Source organism: Clarias gariepinus, chromosome 1, assembly GCF_024256425.1.
Source record: "Clarias gariepinus isolate MV-2021 ecotype Netherlands chromosome 1, CGAR_prim_01v2, whole genome shotgun sequence".
Lineage (NCBI taxonomy): Eukaryota > Metazoa > Chordata > Actinopteri > Siluriformes > Clariidae > Clarias > Clarias gariepinus.
Genome location: NC_071100.1, coordinates 35,318,827 through 35,337,869, shown reverse-complemented (window position 1 = coordinate 35,337,869; position 19,043 = coordinate 35,318,827). Strand labels below are relative to the sequence as shown.

Here is a 19,043-nt window from a genome sequence, read left to right as displayed (position 1 = left end):
TAATAATTATTTAAAAAATATATAATAATAATAATCAGAAAGTATTAATCAATAAACATGGGCAAGAAACGGGTCATCTGACTTATGCTACAGTATACAGGTAACTTACTTTTATCATGTCCTGACTTTAATACATTAGGATTTCTCATTTAGTTGCCATGATTTCTAAGGGAAAAACATTTTAAAAACTAATCACTGACTTTAACTTGCTCTAAACAAAGAAACAAAAAAAAAAAAAAAAAAACTTACTTTGTCTGCGTACCAAACCATGGACTGCAGATCGCCCACAGAGAGTCTGAGTATGAGATTAGTCTATACTTAATAAAAGTCAACTCCACTAGTTCTAAATCCATATTTGAATGGATAAGAATTTCTCATGAATAAACGCGTAAAAACCATTGACATCTACAGACTTTGAGAACGGTAGAGTGATAAGACTCTTATCCACAGTAAAACATTTGAATGGTGAAGACGTTGTAAGTAGGTTGTACATGTCTGAATGGCATTCCTGTGGAACATCTGATCCCTGAAAATCAATGAATAACTTGTCACGGACTTCCAGAGAAACTGTACACACGATCATTCACAAACACCACTTGCACATTACAGGAACTCGTCTGGGAGTTATTTCCGCATCCGCCGCACAGTCCTGACCTCTCTCCAAGCCATTTCCACATGTTTGGGCGATTAAAAAGAAGTTCCTGGTAGGCCAGCGGTTCATATGTGAAGCAGGCATGTGAAGCAGATCATGGTTACAGTGTACTGAGAAAACTTTGATAGTATCAAGCACTGGTGAAATGCTGGGATAAATGCATTAGTGTAGCAGGGGATGATATGGAGATAGAAAGGGAGTTTCTACTCTCATAATTGTGTTCAGTATTCTGCGCAATCAAAATTCTGGTTTAATCTGAACACTCTACTTATGTAGGTTTAAAAAGCGAACAAAAATTTAAAAGTATTAAAAGTTTTTTGTCTGGATAAAACATGGCCAAGGACTGCCTACAGTGGACATTTAATAACTTAATCTCTAACAGTCTTCATGTTAAAACTATAAGGAATTTCCTGGTCATGAAGTTGCAGTTTTGGACTACACAGTCCAGAGATCTTGCTTTTAAGTCTGGTTTCTCTCAAGGTTTCCTCCTTGGATCATTTCAGGGAGTGTTGTCTTGCCACCACTGCCATTGCCACAGGGATAAATGCACACATTGACTAATTATATCTGGAAATGATACGTTTCTCTAAACCTGCTTTGTGACGATGTCTGTTTTTAAAAGTGCTAGACGAATCAGGTTTATTCAGCACCAACTTTTTCTCTTTAGTCATGTCCTCATTTAAGGACATGACATTTTCTTTAAAACTACATTGTTCATATCTTCCTGTACGTTCCTCATGTGATAATTCTTTTGCTGAACTTCTTTCTGTTTGAAGGCAGGTGAAACAGTGAGGAGAAAATGTAAAGGACACAACAGTACAGTCTGGGTCCTGTAAGGTTTATTTAGCCTTTATGGCACAGAGTCAGCCATGATACAGCGCCCGGGTTAAGGGCCTGGCTCATGGGCGGAGGTGGGGCTCAAACCGCCGTCCTTCCGATCGGTAACTCAGTGCCTCAGCCCTCGAAGCTTCCATGGACCAGATTTTCTACGTACATATGCATTAACATAAAACATGCCTGAATATATCTGAGGTACACTCGTTCATCACCTGATATACGACATGTTCTACTCGCACTTCTTATATGAACATGCATGTTTAGTGTTGGCTTCACACTTCTTCCAATGGCTGGTTTATCTGGCTCCTGCTCGCTCCATCTGTGGTAAGATATCGAAAGCCTCTTGGATTAAGCTGTAACAGATGAACTGCATAAGGGGTCGTGTTTAAACAATTTAGTGAAAGGCACTTAAAAAGAAAAGGAGTTTAACGTGTTCTTTTTATTCCTTCACAAAATGTCGAACAAATGCACCATATCGCACCCTAAATCTTCTATAGAGGCGTCTGCGAATTGTATACATAGCGTCGGGAAACTGCACGTATGAGAGTTGGGTCCGTTTATAAAGCTCTAGAAGCCATTCATTCTTTGTGTCCAGGTCTTTTACTAGGCTTCATATGAATAAAATGTATACAGCCAGTTTACCATGTGTCTGAACAAAACCACAGGCACTGTGCAAAATTGAAGGTGACAGTCCCAAAAGCCTCTCTGTGATGACAAAGAGAACACTTTCTGCACTCGCTGCTAAATTATGGGTAGCCTTGTGACCACCCAAAAGCCACACAGCTATATTTTAGTGATTTAAAAAAAAAAAAAAAAAAAAAAAAAGCTGGCATCAATGGACGCAGGTGAAATGTACAGCCGTGTTCCAGTCCATTTCTTTTGAGTTTTCTCTGTACCCCTCCTTCCCAAAAAACACATACACTCCCCCAACAGGCTCCCGACACTAAATATCAGGTTTCCAAGGCTACACAGCATGGCCGCTAATCATAGCCTTTTTTTTTCCCCTTTCAAGCCAAGCAGATTGGAGTCTGTTTTAAATGTGTCTAGCTTGCAATAATTCTTCGAAATTGATGGCATTTCTTGTCCATCCAGCACTACGCTGTAACACGCTCACAAATCTGTGGCATTTTACAGGAAAAAAAAAATAGAGACTGCACTAGAGGTCTCATAAAATGATACGTGTGACAATAGGCAAGCTTTCGAAACACTTCAAATCGTTTTATGAATGTGGAAAACTTCAAAAAATGACCAATATACTAAACAAAAGGCTTTCCTTTTATGTAAATTGCAGAGGTATTTAGTACAACATAGAACAGCTGTGGGATGGGTAATATCAGATGATGGCGAAGATTCAAATAAATAAATAAATAATTTTTAAAAAATGAAAGGAAGTGACTACACATATTTGTAAGTTGTGAGGTTGGAAAGAGGGTGAGTGAGTGTGTATGTATGTGAGAGAGAGAGAGAGAGAGAGAGAGAGAGAGAGAGAGAGAGAGAGAGATACAGCTGTTCTCTTACAGACGAGACTGTTTGTATTAAACTGTCAAACACATGCCCGTCTGTGCACAAGGTTTTTCTCGAACTTCCCTCCCGTCTCCTCTCAACGCTGGCGGGCATGATCAAAGCTACAAGTCGGGAAGCCATGATTGGGGGGGGGGGTTGGGGTACGACAGAAACTCGCAGGACCACAAATAATAAGCCTGATTGTTTACATTACACGACCGCCATAAATTCTGTCCTGTCTAAGAAAGCTGGTTATCTGAATTCAGTGGCCACAGAGAGCCCCGCTGTGAATTATCCACTAAACACAAGCGCCTGTGACTCATTTTTGAAGACATTTATAATAATAAAGGCCACTTTTTTGTCGGTGTATGAATTCACAATGAACAAGACACTAGATACTCAGATCTGTAATCAATCAATATCTAGTCAAGTGACCATCCAAGCTCAATCAAGCTTAATCTAAACTGGTCTATACGTGAGTAACGCAAAACCCTATTACAGCGCTACATCCCTCAACTGGTTCTGGATGGCACACTTTGTCAAATCAATTACAAAAAGATAGCACTTTGCAACAAGCAAGTAACCTCAGGAAGTGTTTAAAGCTCTTAATTTGTCATGCTGCAAAAACACATTAGGCTGCATACCACGTAGTTCTGAAACAGAGTTTGGGAGAATCGCTAAGGCGGTGTCATAAGGCAGGATTTATTAGAGGTTAAGTATCCTCCTGCTGGTTTTGAACTTTTTTAGAAGACCTCGCAACACATTTGTCAAGAAGGGTGGGGTGGGGTGGGGTTGGGGGGGGTTACAGCAGGGATGTTAAAACAGACCTACATTTGCTACACCTCTTGTCATTTATACACAGCCCACAATGCATGTTTCAAGTTAGGACTTTCAGTCGTAATATGACAAGGTGGATTTTTACCATGTCCACACCCATACACACACCACAGGTACTTCCCTACAGAGCTAATATGAACATGAAAATCAATCCTGCACTGCCCTATGAATCATGACCAGTGGGGTACATAAGCTACACAAATTAAGAAAATATTACCACACATTTACCAAGTCAGTCATGTCGAACAGAGGCAAAACAGAATCCAAATTAGGCGTTTTATTTACCAAACTTTGCGGCGGGATTCCCCACTGCACTACGCTAGTAAAAGTCCACTTTATGTCCAGGTACAGTGTAGAACCAGTCAGATCCCAACTGTTTTGATGCACAGACCACAATAAGGACGACTACAAGTTTAAATCGAAACCATGAAGAATAACTGAACACCATTCTAATCTTCCTTGTTTGCACTACTATTTGCTTTTCGCCTATAAATCTATGCAACTACCGTTGGCATGCCAACAGCATAATACGGTCATATTTTTTGCGTCATGTGTTTGTGATTACTTCCAGTCACAATCACATCCCTGTAAGGGTGGCACGACATGTCAGACCTATTTCAGTTGTATTGCTTCATATTGCAAAATATCATGATGCATGATAAAAACACAGAAAAAAAAAAAAAAAAAAAAACACTGGGAAGCTGAAATGTTTGACCAGGATGTTTCAAGTGCCAAAGAAGTGTGTTCACATAAAAAAACAACAAAAAAAAAACAGGTTCTACCAATACCAGTAATAAACATGCCAGCAGGGCTATAACGATTATACAGAATTATACGGTATAGTCTCAGTTTTGGCTGCATGCAGACACTCGCTGGAAAAAAAAGGCAAAAGCGCAGTAAGACCGGCTCAAACTCAGTAACACAAACAATCCCGCGAAAACGTTCGTCTGCAGTGAGTCGTGCATAATTAGGACAGACTGTGGCTGGCATTTCGCCCAGCACTTGTTTCCTCAGTGCAAACTCAAACGCAGCAAAGGGGCAGAAAACCGTGCTTCAAAGCAACAAACAGTTTAATTGATCCTGTTCCTCCTGCATAAAAGAAGGGACCATGTCTGCTTAAATCCACTGGCCTGAAACAAAATGTAGCATGTTGTCTCATTCCGTCTAGCTTCTGTGTTTAGAAGATCTTCAATGAAATAAAAAAAAATTAAATAAAACGGATCAAAAAAAGTGTAGGAATTGAAATAGTTCTGCTTGTCATTAGATGCACAGATGGAAACCAGGGTCTCAAAAGGGGAAAGGATTTCTTGTCTACTTTTATAGCTCTTCTACAGATTGTCCCAAACAAAAGTCTTCTCACATGGTGGGGAAAGAGCACTTCCTGATCCAGCCATGAGACTAATTTCAATACATTCTTCTTTTGTCAAATGGCTGTCTAATTCAATTATTATTATTATTATTATTATTATTACTCATCAAGTATGACATTTTACAGCAATTTTTTAAACTGCATAGATATTAAAATAAATAATTAACAACTTGTAAAAAAAATCTAAATTAAGGCATTTAAGGCAAACATGAAAACAGCCACACAAAAAAAAAATCACTAAGTAACACACTCCACATACATACGCGCGCGCGCACACGCACGCTCTCTCTCTCACTCTCACACACACACACACACACAGCTCAGAGCGATGCGCCACACAGCGTTAAACACAAAACACAAGGGGTTTCACACGTTCACGCACCTCTTTTTGGTCTGGGGAAACTTTCATGCAGGTGAAACACTACTTTCTCCACAAAGTGCTGGATGTTGGTGTGCTCCGGCCCGCGGACAAACACCATCCAGTCGTGTGTGAAGCCCTCAGCGGTGGGTTTCTTCCGGACCTGAGCGCGGTGCCCGAGCTCCAGCTTCACCTGAACAGCACCCTGCAACAGCACCAAGACAACAAAACAAAAAAAAAACTGTACTATACTGTAGCTCTAATAACGTAGTGCTTCCATCATCCCACAACAGCACGATCCGAACGGCGAGAAGCAGAAGCAGTGTGATTAGTTCTAATCTTCTCTGATTGTACAGTTTAAAGCGTTAAGCGCACACTGGAGCTCCGGCTCCTCTCACAGCCGGCTTCGCCGAACGGCACCTCGTTTTGTTCTGCAGCATGCAACTATTTCTCCTATACTTTAATAAATAAATATGCATGCAAATTCTAGTGCGCGTTGATTACGCGCATACGCCTCCTTCGCTACGGAGAAGAGAGTGAGAGTGAGCGAGAGAGAGAGAGAGAGAGAAGGGGAAAAAACACAACGGCGCTATTGCAAGACACAGAGAGAGCACCGTTTCAGCAGGTACTCACCGAGCCGGCCATTCTCGAGGCCACGGGGTAATGCTATTTCATGGAGAATTTGGTTTAAATAAGACTAGCACGGACTGCGGACGACCGATGGCGGACATGGTCTCTTAATTGAGCCCCAGCCCGAGTTTCAAGGAGTGAAGTGAAGTGAGACGCATGCGCTCTGGATGTACGTGGACGCGTAAAGGCGAAGGCGCGCGCCCGCGCGCACGCACGCTCCAGAGAGAACGCGCCGATTGGCTGCTTCCAAAAGCCACATACTAGGCGACCTAGTGCCAGAACAGGACAGCGCTGGGTGTACAGACCGCGGTTTAGGACAGCACCATGATTTCTCGACGTACACAACGTACTTTATGACGTTTTCCCCCCTCTAAATTGTATAATATAACCTAAGATACATGTTTAATGAAATAATTAACATAATAAGATCCTTGAAGAGATCATGAGATGCACCTCGTGTAACCACTGGCACGCTGTTTTACTTTTTTTCTCCTGCACAAAATCATTTCCAATCATAATACTTTCATAAAAACTCAAATTGAGACTGTCCCTTGAGTCAACTGCTGTCCTACTCTGTAAATCAGCGATTCTCGAGATATAGAACCAATGCAGTCAAACAGGTCGATGAAGTAAAGCCATTCTTCAAATCAGATCAAATCAGCATAATTTATTCATTCGTTTTCTGTACTGCTTTTCATCTGTAGGGTCATGTTGCCCTGCTGTCGTTTCCAGAGAACTCAGGACACAAGGCAGGGTACACCCTGGATTAGGTGCCAACCCACCGCAGGGCAGAGGCGCACACACACTCACACTCACACACCTAATCATACGCTAGAGGTAACTTGAAAGCACCAATCAGGCTACAACTTAGACTGTCAGGGGAAACCCACCGAGTACATAGAGAAAATGCAAACTCCACACACATGGACCAGAGATGAGATTTGAACCCCAACCCTAAAGGTACTAGGCAAACATGCTTGCCACTGGGACTGGAAAAAAAAAGTCTAACCTGAACATATTCAAATGGAATAATTATGTTTCGAATCATCCAAACCATGCTAATTTATTCATCTTCACTCATATTTCCATATTTTCATTATTTGTATACGGTTGAGTGAATCTCTCTGTCTCAGGAATACCCTGAATTAGATATCACAGTGCACAGACACACATACACACCCAGGGGCATGTTAGAATAACTATCCCACCTAATGTGCCATATTTAGAAGGTGGAAGGTAACCAGAAAGCCTGGAGGGATCCCACATGGACACAAGGACAAGATGCACAGATACTCCAAACAAACAATAACCTGAGCTAAGGTTTGAGCCTGGTACAATAGAGCTGTGTAGCACCAGTTCTATGCATTGTGTCATAATACCACACTAAATATGATTGTAGACATTTAAGTCTAATATTACAATAAGTAGATTATGTTGATAAACAAGTCCTAAATAAACAGCTCTCTCAGCTCCTGAGGTCTCTTTCTTCATTTATTAAGCCATGAGTACACAGTATACATGGTTACAAAAAAAAAAAAAAAAAAAATACAGAACAATATATAGTAAATAAGTGTTGTTTTAAGGACGTTATTATTTATAACATTTTTAGAGCATAAAGTTATTACAGTAAGCTACTGAATTTTAAAAACTTTAAACAAAAAACACATCATCATTACTATTTACCTACGTACTGTACTTAATGGGAGGGTTCAATGCACTGAGGTAATGATTAGCAAATGTTCGTTACAATCAGTACATTTGCAAAATGCCTTCCTTTGTTAAGGTTAATACTGACATTTTTGTTACTTCCTGTTCAGATGTTGATAAGCCATATGGATAATAATGTAACTAGTGATGTAAACTGTACAGTCTACTCTAAGCAAGACTGGAAAAACAAGGCTTATTACATTAGGACAGTTTTGACAATTATAACTTAAATATGCAAATGATTGAGCACATAAGTTACTGTTAAAAAATCTTCATGTTTTACAGTATGTTTCTGCTTTCCATCACTTTCGATGGTCCTGATTGTATGTACATAATCACCTAAATGGACCTTGTTTGCTAATTTGAAACTTTCATGAATATTGTTGCTGTCTGCTGCTCAGTGGGTTAATCCCTGCCGGGTCCAGATGGTGTTACAATCATCGCAGCTGACCTACACAATAATGAACAGGTTTATTTCTGTGTAATTAGGGTGTATCAGCTATTACAGTCCCAATGTCTATTTTCTTCTAAATAATTGTCTGCATCTTGTCCTTTACATTTTTAGGCAATGTAAATTTTATTGCACAGCTATTTTGGGGAATCCAGCTAATAGGCACTGAGCTTTCCTTTTTAATTTGGATTCCTCCTATACTAAAGTGTATTGTCAGAATAATTGTTATAATCACTAAACATGTTTACATAGGTAAACATGACCTGTCAGTCTATTCCTTTTTCATTATGACTTTCATCCTTCTTGCTAATGTTACATTTACTTAATCAGGTCTCATATCCTCTAATGTATGCCAGATGTATGCACCAGATGCTTTTTTTCTCTCAATTCAGCATATAAAGGAAACATTTGTCTGGAATTCCTACATACTCAGCACCTTAGTAAAGTCAGTAAGAAGTGTGAACATTGGCAAGGTCACAGAGAAATCATCACAGAGGAATGAAGCAGAACATATTTTAAATTATATTAGTGAATTCCTTCTAGGACACTATGCATGTACCAATGTGGATGCACTATTCATTATTATTTAAACTGGTCCTGATTCTGCCTTAGAAAGATCCTTGATTTTACTTAACAATTTGACATAGGATTAAGTATAATGTATAATATAAATATAAAGGTTCCTTCTTAAATTGCTAAGGAGGATAAAGAAACATTTATTGCCCCTTTATAAAACATTTGCAAATTGTAAGCCGTAGACAGAAAGACCTTGACTTTCATTCAATTTTCTGAGAGATCTGTTATGTCTATTTAGATGTATGCATTCATAATGTGCCATATTTGTGTTAGGTTGATTTGAATCAGTTGTTCTCAAGCAGTTTTGCAGCCAGGGAAGCCTTTACCTGTAGAAACATCTTCCACTTAAAATATGTCTTTACAAATATCATGTAGATGAATTCAATTGCCAGTTTGAAGTTAGACTAAAATAGAATCTGTGTTGCTGCTGTTAATTATTACTCTCACTCCCTCATCTTCTATACCGCTTTATCCTGTATTCAGGGTCGCGGGACCTGAAGCCTATCCCAGGAGACGTAGGGCATGAGGCGGGGTACACCCTGGACAGGGTGCCAATCCATCGCAGGGCACACACACTCACACTCTCATTCACACACTACAGGCAATTTGTGAATGCCAATTAACCTAACTTGCATATCTTTGGACTGTGGGAGGAAACTAGAGTACCCGGAGGAAACCCATCAAGCACAGGGAGAACATGCAAACTCAATGCACACAGAGACGGGAATCAAGCCTGGCCGGAAATCGAACCCGGATCCTGGAGGTGCAAGGTGACAATTATTAATTGTTGGTAATAATAACAATAATAATAACAATACTCTTAGTAATAGTAGTAGTGATAGAAGGGGGAGGAAGAAGAGGAGGATGAAGAGTAGTAATAGAAGGAGGAAGACGAAAAGGAAAAGTAAGAGTAGTAGTAGTAGGAGGAAGAGGAGGAGGAAGAGTAGTAATAGTTGAAGGAGAATTAAGAGTAGTATCAGTAAAAGGAGGAGAAGGAGGATGAAGAGTAGTAGTTATAGTAGTAGTAAGAGGAGGAGGAGTAAGAAGAAAGGGAGTAAATGTAGTTATTGTAGGAGGAGTAAGATTAGTAGCAGTAAGAGGATGAGAATGAGGATGAAGAGTAGTAGTTATACAGTACTAATTTTAAGAGGAGGAGTCACTCATGGACTCATGGGACATTTACTATTGCACTACTAAGTGTATTTTTTTTAAACATATATCTTTTTACATATTTTACACAGAGCTCCTTCACCTTTATAATTTTTTTTTTGCACTGTGCTTCATTATTTTATTTTATTTTATATTAAACCTTTTGAAAAAAAAATGTTTACGATTACAAAATCGCGTTTTGGATTGTACGTATGACCCTCCCCGCTCCCCGTACAAACATGTGACAGACGCGTTGCACTGAGTTGGAGAACTGTAAAGTTACACAGACTAGCACACCGCGGGTAAGTTGATTCAGCTTCTCCTCTCTACAGCAAGTGTTCGCCTGCTCGTCTGGTTTGTGCAGCTACTTTAACAGCAGCGAGCGCATCACTTCTGAAGCGCAGAGGTCTGCTAATAATTGTGCGAGGCGAGTGTTAAAAAGCTACAGAGCTGTTACTGGGTTAGCGCGGGAAGCTAATGAGTTAACATCGAAGTCAGACTGTGTTAAAAGTAACGGTAATCCATCTGACGTGTCATGTAGTTCATATTGAACAGATATCTAACAATTCTAACAATCTTTTTATGTTGGATGGTTACTGTACTAAACACACATCTGCCCAGGGACTAAAGATGAAGGTAAGCTACATACAGTAGGCTGGATCTGCTCTCTCTTAACCCTGTCTATAGTGGTGTAGAAAGCGGACACACGTGCCTGATCAGGGTGTATCTACAGCACAATATAGCATTATTGTGTGCACACAGGCAGTGCAGAGCAAGCACTCCACATTGTACAGGGAGACAGCTGGAAAACTCTGGAATATCTTTCACTTTTTGTTGTTTTGTTGTTCAAGATCTGCTTGCATGTATCTTTTTACTTGGAGGACTAGCTTTACTAACTTATTTACACATGAAAACTATATAAATATGTTGTGATAAACAACAGAGGCAATGCAATCTGCTATAGGTTGGTTATTTGCTGGGTTGCCAGATTTACATGCAATTAAACATTCTACACACTGCATACTGTACAGTGTCTTCCAACATACTGTATAACCAGATGTTAAGTGGCTAGCAGTATGATTTGACAGCTTCAATGACACATAGAATAATATATTTATACAGTAATGTAAAGCATTGATGTGTTAGAGATGGTCACTAGCACACCTTCTAATATAAAAGTATAACTAATGCATTGTACGCAAAATAATTGTATTCATTAAAATAAATAATTGTTTAACACCCAAATGTTTGCTTACATGTTTTTTTCTCTCGTCCATGACCAGCCTCATAAAATGACTATAAGGACATATTTTCTATACTTGAGACGGACAAATCAATCTCACTGTCAGTGACTAAAATTATAATATCTTGTTTTTCCTGGCCCCCCAAGGCTATTTCAGATTTGTCATATTGCCATTACACCTTCACATTCTTACGAGCACGTGTGGAAATGAACCTACCTGCGATATAAAAGACGAGTGTGTTTCCTGTCCTTGCTGTCGGAAATGGTGTCACACCAGAGACAATGCGGCTTGTGGAGCAGCGAGCCACTGTGCTGGTTTTGTCACTTATCACTAGTTAGAGGGTGAGGCAGAGAATGCAGGGCCTTCATCGTCACTCCCATGTGCCCTGTGTTTAAATATCTGTCTTAATCTGCTGGTTCCAGAAGCCTGTGTCAATCAGACAACTGTTTGAAACAGTCACGACTCTCAGAGAACGTGAAACATCAGCAACTGTTGCTTTGTCTGCGGGAGACCAGTGACTCAGGCGTTCTGCTGATAAGATGCATGCACCTGTCAGCTATTTCAGCAGCAAGCCTTAGGGTGGTTTGTTAAGCCAAAGCTACACAAATGGCTGAGTATTGATAGAGATTGAGGTCTTGAGTCGGAAATGGAAGTGTTTTTTGTAGCTGAAGCTGTGGGAGTTTTGATCTGCAAGTACAAAATGTCTGATTGGGATAAACATTAACACATACTAAGACCAAAGGTACAGAATCAATCATCATTATATTTAAGATAATGACTGTATCACAGTTATTACAACGCCTAGCCCTGAAACCACAGTGCTGGCGAATTCTCAAACGCTTTGGTTAGAAGGTCTTCATTAATATTCTATAACAGGAGCTCTGACAGTAATGCAAGCTCTAGCTGAAATCACAGGTTTATTTTAATGCACTCATTCTAATCCGTTTACCATTTCTATAGCTTTTGACAGACACGTGTTTGGCATATCTTCCTTTTTGAAACTGATGTTGATGTTTAACAATGTATTAAGGGCATTCAAGTCAAACTGGGACTTGTGATGAAATTTCTGGTAAATGAAGGCGTAAAAACCGATTGACATTTACAGAAGACTTCAAGCAGAGGACGATAATGAGACACTTATCTGCAGGAAAAAAAATGGTGCAGACATTTTCAAGAACGTCTGTTAATGGCGAGCCCAGCCGAGGTGGCTTGGACCCCATTGAGGTTGTTCTCATGTACGTTCAGTAAGTGGAACGCCTGATCTTTGAAAATCGATGGTTATCTTGTTATCAACTTATGGAACAGATGTATCTGTCTGTGGGAATTTCAGTCATTCATGAACACTACATACACATTACAGGAACTCGGTTGGAAGATCTTGCCATATCCCCCGTCCAATCCTGACCTTTTCCAAGTCATTTCTACATGCTTGGGCCATTAAAGGAGTTCCTCGGAGGCCAGCGTTTTAGAGGGCAGTCGGTTTTAGTATACTGAGAAAATGTTCTATCTTGATGATATTCAAGCACTTCTGAAACCCTGAAAAGTGCATTAGTGTAGCAGGGGATTATAAGAAGAAATAAAGGTAGTTTTTACTCTCAAAACAATCAAAAGTCCCAGTTTGACTTGAACACCCGTTGTATGATTGGTCTTCTAATGAAGGTTCCTGTAAAAAAAAAAGTGTTTCCCCATCTCTTACAGAGTCCCAGCTTTTTCATGAGAGACTCTTCAGGACATTGAATAATTTGCGGAAGTAGGATAGGAAAATATTAGGAGAATTGGTACGCTGTTATTGGAAAATAATCAACTTCACTTTGGTAGTGGCTCAATGCAACCTGTATGTCGTGCTGATGTTTTATTCCTCTTATAATAATTCCTTGCTGACTATTTGTCAGCAATTACAGTTTATCTATTTGAGTTATATTTAATGCTATTATTGCTCTTTCCAGTATTGCTTAAGATGTAGCAGCTATAAACACCCCTCCCTTCACCGGGCCTTTTTTTTTTTCATGAAATTAATAAGACAAAAGGATCCGGCGTGTGTTACTGGGATGACGAAAAACATGAAACAGCATACCCTGTCCTATTCTACTGCTTAATTATTTGAGTTGATCACAACTGATCATAAGTCATATTTAGACATAAATAAGTATCAGGGTTGAGCCGATCACAAGTGACTGATATTTTATTAGTCTTTATTATTCACTTCTGATCTTATTTTGGTAACCCAGTATGACCTCAGAAGTAGACTCAAAGTCATGTACTTACTAATAATGAACTCAAAGCAGATGTTTAGATTTAGCAGTCAGATGTTTTTGCCTGATGAAATCGTTGGTTGCTGAAATCAGTTAATAAAGGCCTACTGGCTTATAGTTATTGTGCAGTTTTTGCTTATCACATTTCACCCAAACGAAAAGCGAGTGATGCAGTCAGGTCGCACTTTGTGCAGAATTTCCTTATCTAAAAATCTTCTGACCTTTTAAATGATAAAAGTAAAGTTGCACAATTAAATAAAAAAAGATATAATCACATTGCGATTATTTTGACCCATATTGCAGATATGATTAAAACTGTGATATGTTAAATTAAAAATACCATTGTGTATCCAACTTATTCATCAGCAAATAATTGGACATTGATCTCATTACGAGAATGTGAGCCAATATCAATTTCATCATCAAATCCATCAAAAATTAGCGCCTAATAAGACTATGAGTATACTGTATTACCTGTAATAAATTGCAACGTTTTGCGATATATATAAAAAAAAGAAATGCACAGGTCCATATTGCAATTTGGATTAATAAAAGAAATATAAAATACAATTTGTCTTAAATTTTTAAAATATAAGAATAATAATATAATTAGATATTTTGTATATGTATAATAGTAAAAAAAACAATAAAATATAATTTAAATACATAAAATTAAAATGTAGTAATACTACTACTACTAATAATAATAATAACAAAAATACAACAAACAGGGATGACCCAATGATTTATGTAGGTATCATCAATTGCAGAAAGGGTATCTAGATCTTGTAAAAGTTCTCAATTTCCTTTTTTTTTTTTATCCGCAGAGTAGGTTTGTCCTTCAAAAGCCAGGTTAGACAACATCTCTCTGATCCATTGGCTGACCTTTCATCTTCACTGGCCTTCTATTTTAAGGCAATTACACGCTTGGCCTGAAACGAGCAGAAATTAATCAGCCTTCGATTCCTTTTATTAACTGGAAATATTTCAGGAAAGATATGCAGAATACACAATTTGGCATCTACAAGAACATCACAGACTGTGCGATTTGAAATTAACTTAAGAATTTATAACTAGGGAATTAGTCTGTGAATTTTCCAGTATTTTGATTTTTATACAAGTAATTGTATAAAATTGTGTAAATGAGTGATCTTTTTTTTGTGCATGCTTGCTGATATTATGTCCTTTACTGTAGCAGTCTAATTACTTTTAATTGCTTCACATGCCACATTGTGTTTCCTGATCTGCATATCACTTTTAATTTAACTCTGAACAAGAGCTCTGAATAAAACACATCCAGGAATCACAAAGTCAAACTCGAATCGTCATTCGGCTCGTTCTGGGCCGCCTAAATATAGATAGATAAACATCCTCTGCTCACTCTTTCCGAATATATCCAGGTCTATCCAGTGGTCTTGTCTTTTGCCATGCCGCTGGTTTGCTGTTTCTCTTCTGACTATCTTTGAGTTTCCTTTACAACTACAGTAATGTTCAACTTTGTTAACTGGGATGCACAGGGTGAGAAAGTTAATAAATGAACTTTGTGCAAAGTTTTTCCTTTTAGTTTACATTTTTATACTCTAATGTACTGTATATGGGATGTTCGATGGAGTTTATCTTTTGAACACGTAAGTTTGTTTAATACTCGTGTTTCTTTTCTTTGTGCACACACAAGCAAACGTGTGAAAGACACTTGGCAGTTGTTTTGGGTCTGTTGGTGCATAAGTAGTTCTGCAGGACTTGTATCAATGTCAACTGACCTGAAATGGTTTTCTAAAGAAACAAATGAAAATGTGTTCACATTCTTGGATATTCATTTTCTCACCAGCACAGACCGGCTACAATGATTCGAGATGACGAATGAAAATTTAAAGAAGAGATTTGAGTTTCCCAGCTCTTTCATTCAGTCCCAGGTAAAAAAAAAAAAAAGTTATTTTTCTAACCTTTTATAAATTAATTCTATCAGTGTTGTTAACTCTAATTCTATTCTTAATGTTTAAGTGTTACATTTACTTAAACCACAATGCTCTTTCTATGATTCTGATTATAGCAGTTATAATGTGTATAATAATATACTGCATGAACAAAAAACCCTCAGGATTTCAGCGAGGTCAAATTACTGGCCTGCATCAAGCAAAAAAAAAAAGATGATGATTTGAAATGTCTGTACTGGAATTTGGTTAAGAACTCTCCTATACGCTATAAAGAAATCATGAATGGAGATCACTTGAATGCTTAGTAAAGATGCTTAAAAGTATGTGACAATAAAATAAAGTTCCTTCCTGATGGCACAGGCATCTTCTGAAGTGTGGTTCTGGGAGCATGAGGAATCATTTTCACAATGAATTTGCTACCACACTGTGTGCTGTAATCAAAGCTAAAGGGGGGTCAATTACATTTTCTTTCTGGCCAGGAATGGTTTTGGTTAGGAGGATTTTATGGCTGCATTTTATTTAAAGAAATTAGGGTTGTTGTTTTTTTTTTTCAAATAAGTAAAGACAATGCCATGGTATAAGAGAAATAAACACTTTACAGTTTCCGGTAAATAATTCGATTACTCTATAGTCACTGATTGCATCATGGACCACTATATTATCTTATACACTTTATGGAATATTTGGCCAAACCTGTTAATTTTTAAATTCAGGTGTTTCAATCAGGTCCCTTATCCCCAGTAAAGGGTAACTTTAAGGCTTCAGCCATCTTGGACAATGCTTTTCCAACTTTGCAGCCACACTTTAGGTAAGGCCCTTTTCTATTCCAACATGACTGTATCCCAGTGCACAAAGCAAGCACTATAAAGATATGGTTTGATGAGTTTGGTGAAGAGCTTGACTGGCCTGCACAGAGCCCTGACCTCAAGACCAACAAGCGCCTTTGGAATGAACTGGAGATTGTGAGCCGGGCCTTCTCATCCAACATCCATCCCTGACCTTATAAATGCTCTACAAAATGAATAGGAACAAATTCCCACAGAAACACTCAAATCGTGTGGACAGCCTTCCAAAACGAGTGGAAGCTGTTCTAGCTGCGAAAGAGGGACCAACTCCATATTGAAATATATGCATTTGGATAGAGTCATTGTAGGTTTGGCCAAATACTTTTGTCTATATAGTGTAGTTTATGAGACGTGACATTAAACCGCCAATAAGAATAATAAATCATGTGATTTAATTTTGTAACTTTAAATACAGAACCCCTGGTTAAAATTTACTTTTATGTTTATTCAAAAATCATACACTATCATTTTTTTATTGTTATAATAAATAATGAGAAGCACTTTTGATAAAGTGTAGTCCTCTGTATTTTTTTTTGTACAGAGTGCGAAGATTTTTATACTGTTTATATAATGTGTGTGTGTGTGTGTGTGTGTGTGTGTGTGTGTGTGTGTAGGCTGTAAGGAGTTTGGTTACTGCTGTACTGAAGGAGAAGGGTCAAAAGGACAAGATCTCAGAGTCTAATTCCCAGGTGAATTCTGCACCAACAAGCCACCAATGATCATATACTTTCAGTTCATCTTAACTTTATGAAATATTTTTAATTATTAAATTCTTGGGAAAAAATGCAAGAATTATTTTATTATGCTACTGTGCAAAAGTCTTGAGCCACCCTTCATTTCTTCATGTTAAATTAAACGTTTACTGTAAAGGGATGCAAAATCCCTAAAGATACAATTAAAAAATTATCATCCATATAACAATCTTTTTTTTTTTCAGCCTCATTTCCCCTCTTGTCTGTTCCAACCCCTCAGTATTTAGCATCACCTGCATACTAATCTCTGGCCTGATCATCTGTCATCATCCGCACCTGTTTTTCATTGCTTCATGCCTTAAGTTAAATGTTTTCTTTATTTTTGGTTTTTTTTATGCTGGAATGATTAATAGATCATTGTGTGTCTTAACAAACAAAAAAGCATTTCTTTGGAACCAGTAAGGTACAGGAACTGGACTGTGAAAATGAGAACCTAAAACAGTCCTTCAGAAATCCTGGGGAACTATTCCTCAAGTCTACCTAAAAATTACAAGAATGTCTGGCTCTTTGTAAGCAAAATAAAAAAAAAAAAAGAAAGAAATTTTGGGGTGGGGCTCAAAACTTTTGCACAGTGTTGTATGTTGCATGGATTTTGAATAGTTTAAAAGTTTTGTTATGCAGAAGCAGCTTTTGTAGCAGTGGTTTAGCAGTATAGTGTGTAAGTGGTTGTGTGTAATACATTGTTTTTCCTAGTTGATTTCTTTCTAAGTTTGGAAAGTGTATGCATGCCGATACTAACTGTTTTTTCCTAATAGTTTCCTGAATAGTTTCATGGCGCATTCAGATATTTAAATATCAAACGAGTTTTGGGTAATTTTAACTGTCAGTTTAGCTTTTTTTTTGTGATTATAAAAAAAAAAAAACAAGCCAGTATGTGTTTTCATTTTCAGCTAAAAGCATGAAATGATCTAAGCATGATTTAACAGTATAAATTGAAACTGCAGCTATTAGAGCTGTTGTACAGTTGTCTGGATAATTAAGGTCGGGTGTGGCTGTGTTTGTTGTGTTTGTCATGGCAGAGCCCAGCCCTGGTAGCTCTGTGGGAGCAGTGTAGCAGTGAGAGTGTGGTGGTGCGCTCGGCTTGCTGTGATGCCCTGGTGTTGCTGGTGGAGCAGGGCCACGCCGACCTGCACTACGTCCTTAACAGCATCCTCAACCTCCTTCCATCAGCACGGTGCGCCACCACATCATGACCACAATTAATCAAACACGACCACCAGTGTGAACAGGGCTCCTTAAGAATGATTAGTATTGACCGGTGGTGCCGTAAGAACGGTTCCAAGGACCCCTGATTGACTGGGTGACTGTAAAAATGATACGGCAATCGAAAAGGGTGAAGGTGTAGCGCGCAGTATATTAGGTTTTCAAGGGGAGCCCGTATATTGGCACCACTGGTATTAATTCTCAATCAATAGTTCGGAAAGTGTGTGACAGTTTTATTTTAGGGGTGCAAAATATCCATGTCGATTCAGATTTTGAGATTTTTCTGCTGAATGACACCAAACCATGCTGGATTCCAGACTGGAGTTGGACTTAAAGCACGCTTTCACATCACTGTCATTTTGTTTCAGTATTGTAGATGTCGGGCGAGACATTTGCTGTGCCTTAATACTAATTAGTCAAAAATGTCACGTTTCTCACCCCATGGAGCCCTGATGGCATTATGATTATGCTTCAGCTCCTACCCCTTTCTGTCTGGTTGTCTGCTGTGCCGCCAATTTTTTCAGAAAGTGAGCCAAGCTGGGACGCATAATATTAAAGAAAACTGTACACCTTCTCTTAGTAACATGGCATAAAGGTGGAGGAGAGCGGTAAATGCAAATTAATTTAGCATGAGCAGTCCTTCATGTATTTCAGCTGAAGGTTAGTGCAGAAAATGCTATGCTTCAACTAAAATTATTGTGATGGGGTTCACATTCTATCCTCCAGTTTCATTTATGTGTAAAT

General features: G+C 38.5%; 2 protein-coding genes across 4 annotated transcripts in view; one reads left to right on the top strand and one right to left on the bottom strand.

Moving 5' to 3' along the window:
- The window catches only part of mllt3 (MLLT3 super elongation complex subunit), a 54,785-nt gene extending 43,170 nt beyond the window's left edge, over window positions 1-11,615 (bottom strand). For 2 of the 3 annotated variants that reach the window (XM_053497370.1, XM_053497444.1), the window contains exons 1-2: window positions 6,190-6,328; window positions 5,581-5,761 (exon numbers count right to left, since the gene is read on the bottom strand). In XM_053497370.1, the coding sequence (XP_053353345.1) occupies window positions 5,581-5,761; window positions 6,190-6,201 (193 nt within the window). In that variant the 5' untranslated portion in view covers window positions 6,202-6,328. Of the gene's footprint in view, window positions 1-5,580; window positions 5,762-6,189; window positions 6,329-11,529 lie in introns of those variants that run through there. The other variant, XM_053497465.1, reaches the window with a different exon arrangement.
- Window positions 10,305-19,043, top strand: part of focad (focadhesin) — a 67,561-nt gene continuing 58,822 nt past the window's right edge. Inside the window, exons 1-4 of the mRNA XM_053497248.1 lie at window positions 10,305-10,371; window positions 15,394-15,478; window positions 16,959-17,033; window positions 18,116-18,270. Coding sequence (XP_053353223.1) covers window positions 15,419-15,478; window positions 16,959-17,033; window positions 18,116-18,270 — 290 coding nt within the window. The 5' untranslated portion in view covers window positions 10,305-10,371; window positions 15,394-15,418. The remainder of the gene's footprint in view (window positions 10,372-15,393; window positions 15,479-16,958; window positions 17,034-18,115; window positions 18,271-19,043) is intronic.